The sequence below is a fragment of the Tupaia chinensis genome, unplaced genomic scaffold (genome assembly GCF_000334495.1).
Source record: "Tupaia chinensis unplaced genomic scaffold, TupChi_1.0 Scaffold143574_1, whole genome shotgun sequence".
Lineage (NCBI taxonomy): Eukaryota > Metazoa > Chordata > Mammalia > Scandentia > Tupaiidae > Tupaia > Tupaia belangeri.
This window is the reverse complement of record NW_006203419.1, coordinates 1,353,253-1,358,612: the sequence shown is the minus strand read 5'-3', so window position 1 is coordinate 1,358,612 and position 5,360 is coordinate 1,353,253. Positions and strand designations below refer to the sequence as shown.

The window sequence follows — 5,360 nt, the reverse complement described above, 5'->3', positions numbered from 1 at the left end:
TTTGCCTCTCTGGCGAGCACACGCCCCCTATAGCAAAAACCTCCCCCAAAAAAAAAATTAAAAAAAAAAAAAAATAAGCAAACCAACAAAAGAGAAAAGCCCAGTGGTGGTGGCACAGGCCACTGCATTTATACTAGAGCTATGTGGAAGGTCCACGGTCAGATCCTGGGTCATCCTGAACATGCCGGGTACGTTCAAGTGTGCCAATCCTGGCTGACTAGGAGGCTGGGGGAAGGATCATGGTGTGGCAAGACACTGTCAAAGGTTAGCCCAACCAAAGAAATAAAAATAAACTTTAGGGGCCAGCAGGTGGCACAGTGGATGGGGCGCTAGACTGCCACATGGCCAGTGGCATTTCAAATCTTGGACCGGGTGGCTTGAAACACACTGGACGTGTTCATGCATGCCCCAAATCACAAGAGGAGAATGTAGGAGGGATTACGGCATGGTCATCAGGGGGTGATGTCTCACTTCTCTTTCTGTCTCTCTCCCTGTGTCTTCAGTGAGCATGTGTGCCCTAGAGCAAAAATCCCCACCCCCCAAAATAACATAAAATAAACTTTAAAAAAGGGCTGTCCCATAGCACAGAGGTTTAAGCCCTGTGTATAGGAAGTTGGATCCTGCATGGCTGAAGACTACTGGAATTCCCGTCCCTGAAAGCTTGAAAAATATACTGGGCATGTGTGTGTGTATGCCCAAAATCCTGATAGGATAGAGAAATGGAGAAAAAAGATGGTGGCATGACCACATCCTATTAGGGGTTGCTTTCTCTCTCTAGGAAGCACATACACCCTCTAGTAATTATAATTTTTAAAAGAGCCATGGAAGCAGCTCTTGGCTAATCTCTTATCTTCCTTTCAGAGATGGGGGCATCAAAGCCATGTATTAATGTCAGTTTTAATGCCTTCTCCAGGCACAACAATGGGAGAACTGGAGTTCCCACCCAAGTAGCCTAACTCTTCATACAGTGCTCTATCTGAGTCCCACAGAGACAAAAGTACAGGAGTGGAAGTGTGTGGGAGAGGATAGGGCTAGGCTGTATATACCTGAAAACTAGGGCTAGAGGCCCGAGTGCAGAGAGGAGGGAACATGAGTATGTGGTAGAGGGTGGTCCGGGGCAGACACCGCAGAGTCAAGGTTGGGAACGGAAGGCAGCATTAACTAACTCAAGCCTAGCTTGGCCTGGGCAGGTCTTTGAAGTCACAAAAAACTGTGCTCACTCTACTGTTCTCTGCCTGTCCCCAGTATGCACAGGGCGTAGGAGTAATCAGGACAAGAGGATCAAGTATGGGATGAGCTCAGGGCAAGTACCTGGCGAGCCGCCTCCCGACACTTCTGTATGGAAATTTCATCTGGCTCTCCCTGGTACTCCGGCACTTATCAGGGAAACAGACACACAGAGAGTCAGGTCACCAGAAGACAGAGAAACCGAACCATCTTTTAAAAATAAAACAAAACAGAGACATACGGTCAATTTTCTGGGCCACCAAAGTGCATGGAAACTTATCTCCTAGAATCTGAATGACCTGTTCCAAAAATGAAAGAAGATTTATCACCATCTGCTAATGATTCCTCATTACTATGTGAGCTGTCATCCACCATCCTCACCAAATACCTCTCCTACCAGCCTCCTAAAGCTCACCAAGTCAGGCCCATGAGCCTCATCCTAACCTTCATGATCCCATCTCACAAGTCAACCATACCACCTCCTTACTCCCCTACCTCTCCCACAGAACTGCAGTACCCTAGCAGGGATTCCCCAGAATTCAGGAGGTTTACAAATATGGACGTGGAAAAAATACTTCTTGGGACCAGCAGTTAGCGTAATGGCTGTCGCTGGACTCCCATGTAGTCGACCATGGTTCGAGTCCCGGACCCAGTAGCTTAAACTCACATTGAGTGCATGTGCGTGTGTGCCCAAGATCCCAGGAGGAGAATGGAGGAAAAGGGATTGTTGTGTGGCCATCCCCCCTGGGGGGTGACTTCTGCTTTCTGTCTCTCTGGTGAGCACACGCGCCCTATGGCAAAAACCTCTAAAAAGGAAAAAATACTTTTTTATTTTCATTAACCCCTAATTAAAATTTAGCATCTTTTGGGGACCAACAGTTAGCATAATGGCTATGTCGCTGGACTCCCATGTAGTCGACCGCAGTTCGCGTCCCACACCCGGTGGCTTAAACTCACACTGGGTGCGTGTGCATGCGTGCCCAAGATCCCGAGAGGAGAATGGAGAAGGGGTTGCGGCGTGGCCATCCCCCCTGGGGAGTGATTTCTTGCTTTCTGTCTCTCTGTCTCTCTCTGTCTGGTGAGCCTCCATGTCCTATAGCAAAAACAAAAAAAACAAAAAAAAACAAAAAAAATAGCATCTTTTCAATTATAAATATATAGAATAAACCAAAATAGTACTAGTAGTTCCTATGACTCTGTAACATACCAAAATCACACATTTTGGGCCAGCAGGTTGTGTGATGGTTAAGGCAGCTGGATGGCCAATGTGCAGTTCAGGTCACAGAACTACTGCCTTGAAAACCACACTAGGTTTGGGCCAAGACGTAGTGTAGTGGTTAAGGTGCTAGACTCTCAAATGGTCAACAAAAATTCAAGTCCCAGACTCAGTGGTTTAAAAATCACATCTGGTATGTATGCGTACATGCCCAAAATCCCAGGAGAATGGAGAAGGGATTGTGGTGTGGCCATCACCTCCCTAACCCCAGCCTGGCAAGCACATGTGCCCTATGGCAAACATTTAAAAAGAGAGAATGGAAAAGTGAGAAAGCAAGCCGCCAGGGCCAGGACTCGAACCGTGGTGGGCCATGTGGGAGTGTCCAGCACCTTATCTACTGCACCATCTGCTGGTCCCCCCTTAATGCATTTTTAATAAAAGTATATCTGAATAAGGCACAAATTTTTTTTGGGGGGGAGGAGTGGTTTATTTTTTCTATAGGGTACATGTGCTCTCCAGAAAAAGACAGAGAGATAGAAAGTGACAAATCACCCACGGTGTGTGTGTGTGTGTGTGTGGCCACACCACAATCTCTTCTCCTCCATTCTCCTCTCGGGATCTTGGGCACGCACACACATGTGCCTGATGTGAGTTTAAGCCACCAGGTCCAGAACTCGAACCGCAGTTGACTACATGGGAGTCCAGTGACATAAGTATTACACCAAATGCTGGTCCCAAAGCATAAATATTTTTTTTTTTTGGAGAGATTTTCACTGTAGGGCGCGTGCGCTCGCCAGACAGACAGAGAGAGACATAGAGACAGAAAGCGAGAAATCACCCCCCAGGGGGGATGGTCACGCCGCAATCCCTTCTCCTCCATTCTCCTCTCAGGATCTTGGGCACGCACGCACACGCGCCCGGCGTGAGTTTTAAGCCACCGGGTCCGGGACAAGAACTGCGGTCGACTACATGGGAGTCCAGCGACATAGCCATTACGCTAACTGCTGGTTCCCAAAGCACAAATATTTTTAATGTTTGAGAATTGATAAAGCTGATCATTGTAATCCTTTGTTTTGGGGTATTTTTTTGCACATTTGAAACGATTTTTCTGAGAAAGGAGCTATAGGCTCTATCAGTCTGCCAATGAGATACCATGGGATGAACAAAAGAGCTGACTCCCTATTCTAGGTTAAATTCAAGTTCATCTTCTCTAAGAAGTCTCCCCTGGCGGGGCCAGCAGTTGGCATAACGGCAATGGCGCTAGACTCCCATGTAGTCAACCGTGACCAGTGGCTTAAACTTAAACTGGGTGCATGTGTGTGCCCATACCCCCTAGGGGTGATTTCTCGCTTTCTGTCTCTTTCTTGCAAGCACACACACACCCTATAGTAAAAACTTCTCAAAAAAAAAAAAAAAAAAAGTCTCCCCTGGCCACTCCAGCTCCGTCTTTAAAGGCGAGGGGGCCAGTCTCAGCCAGAGCTTTGGGTCTGGCACCTTGAAGGAAGCCCATGCTGGCACATCTATCTGCTTGACTGGGTGGGCTTCAGGATCTCGAAGCTTTATCAACACAGGGCTCTGGCTCCTGAGAAGGCCATTCTGTCTAGCATATGCTACGGACAAACGAAGGTTCCCCTAATAACTGTGCCCTACCAATCTGTCTCAGACATAGCCAGTGGGCATCATCCTCTGATTCCCCACACGTGACCCCACCTCCTTGGCCATGGCTTGACTCAAGCAAGGCCAATCAGAGCGGAAGTCTGGCAAAACCTTCACTGTCCCCTATGCCTGTAGAAAAGAAAGCAGAAAGACACCAGTAGGATTGAGGATAAGCATCCAGAGAGAATCACAATAATAGGCAAGCTCTTGGAGGGAATCCTTGGGTCCCAAAGGACACCTTAACATAGTATTACCACCAGTCGCCCTGTGTGTCTCCGTTACCTACAGCCAGAGATGTTCTATACACCTTCCGAATTCTGGTTTGGGTTCTAGCTCAACAGGTGACCTATGGACAGTGCTAAAGGCCCCACCACTCCTCGGGCTCCCGCCGGCGTGACCTCACAAGAACTGTGCAGGATCTGCCAGGGTCCTTGTCCCCTTGCCAACCCTAGGCCGCCCCCATCTCCCGGCCATTCCCTACCCGCGCCGCACTGCCCCTCCGGCCCAGTCGGTGTCCACCCATCCTTCTGGGCCGAAATCTCCATTGTCTCTCCCCTCCACTTCTCCCCGCCCGGAAGCCCCTTCTCCGCTAGGTTCCTGGCCACCTCCCTGTCGGTCCCCGACCCCGCTCCCGGCACCTCTTCCAGCTTCTTGGCGTTTCCCGTGACAAACACGATCTTCTTTCCGAGCAAGGAAGCCGCCATGGTGACCCGAGATACCCCCAAGAGCCACCGGAAACCTCACTACGTGGTGGCAGGACACTTCCGGCTGGCGGCGGAAGGGGGAGGCCTGACTTCCGGCCGGGGGTCCCGAGGACTTCCTAGAGCATCACGGCGTGTCGAGGGCCGCACGGAAGATCTCTCCGCCGCCTGGGCCGAAGCCGCCTGGTCGCCGCCCGCCTGCCAGCCTGGAATCCTGAGTCAGAACCAGCGATCCCGGCCCCCCCCCCGCCATGAGCAGCGTGGGGCGCCGGGCGCTGGCGGCCCTCTGCACCCGAATTGCCCGGGGCTTCCCGAGGCTGGAGGTTGAGCGCCCGGAGACCCGGCCCACCCTCCCAGGGACGCTGTTCGAGTGCTGGAAGAGACCGCTCCCAACCTGAAGCGGGAGAAAGTTTGAGGCTAGAGGCGGGTAAGGCGGCTGGAGCATCCGCCTAAGTAGCCAGACAGAAAACTCCCGGCCCAAGGTAAAGCGGACACGTTACCAGTGGGGGATGTCTAGCTGATTAAGCCACATTAGCTAGAGCCAGCAGATGAATCAGGGG

The 5,360-nt window shown here is 50.8% G+C and overlaps 1 protein-coding gene and 1 long non-coding RNA gene across 3 annotated transcripts in view; one reads left to right on the top strand and one right to left on the bottom strand.

The window, feature by feature from the left end:
* The window catches only part of ITPA (inosine triphosphatase), a 17,343-nt gene extending 12,455 nt beyond the window's left edge, over window positions 1-4,888 (bottom strand). For both annotated transcript variants that reach the window (XM_027766462.1, XM_006163959.2), the window contains exons 1-3: window positions 4,738-4,888; window positions 1,469-1,526; window positions 1,312-1,376 (exon numbers count right to left, since the gene is read on the bottom strand). In XM_027766462.1, coding sequence (XP_027622263.1) covers window positions 1,312-1,376; window positions 1,469-1,526; window positions 4,738-4,803 — 189 coding nt within the window. In that variant the 5' untranslated portion in view covers window positions 4,804-4,888. The remainder of the gene's footprint in view (window positions 1-1,311; window positions 1,377-1,468; window positions 1,527-4,737) is intronic.
* Window positions 4,889-5,150: 262 nt separating this feature from the next.
* Window positions 5,151-5,360, top strand: part of LOC106733334 (uncharacterized) — a 1,326-nt gene continuing 1,116 nt past the window's right edge. The window contains exon 1 of the long non-coding RNA XR_001369457.2: window positions 5,151-5,282. This is a non-coding gene — a long non-coding RNA (uncharacterized LOC106733334). The remainder of the gene's footprint in view (window positions 5,283-5,360) is intronic.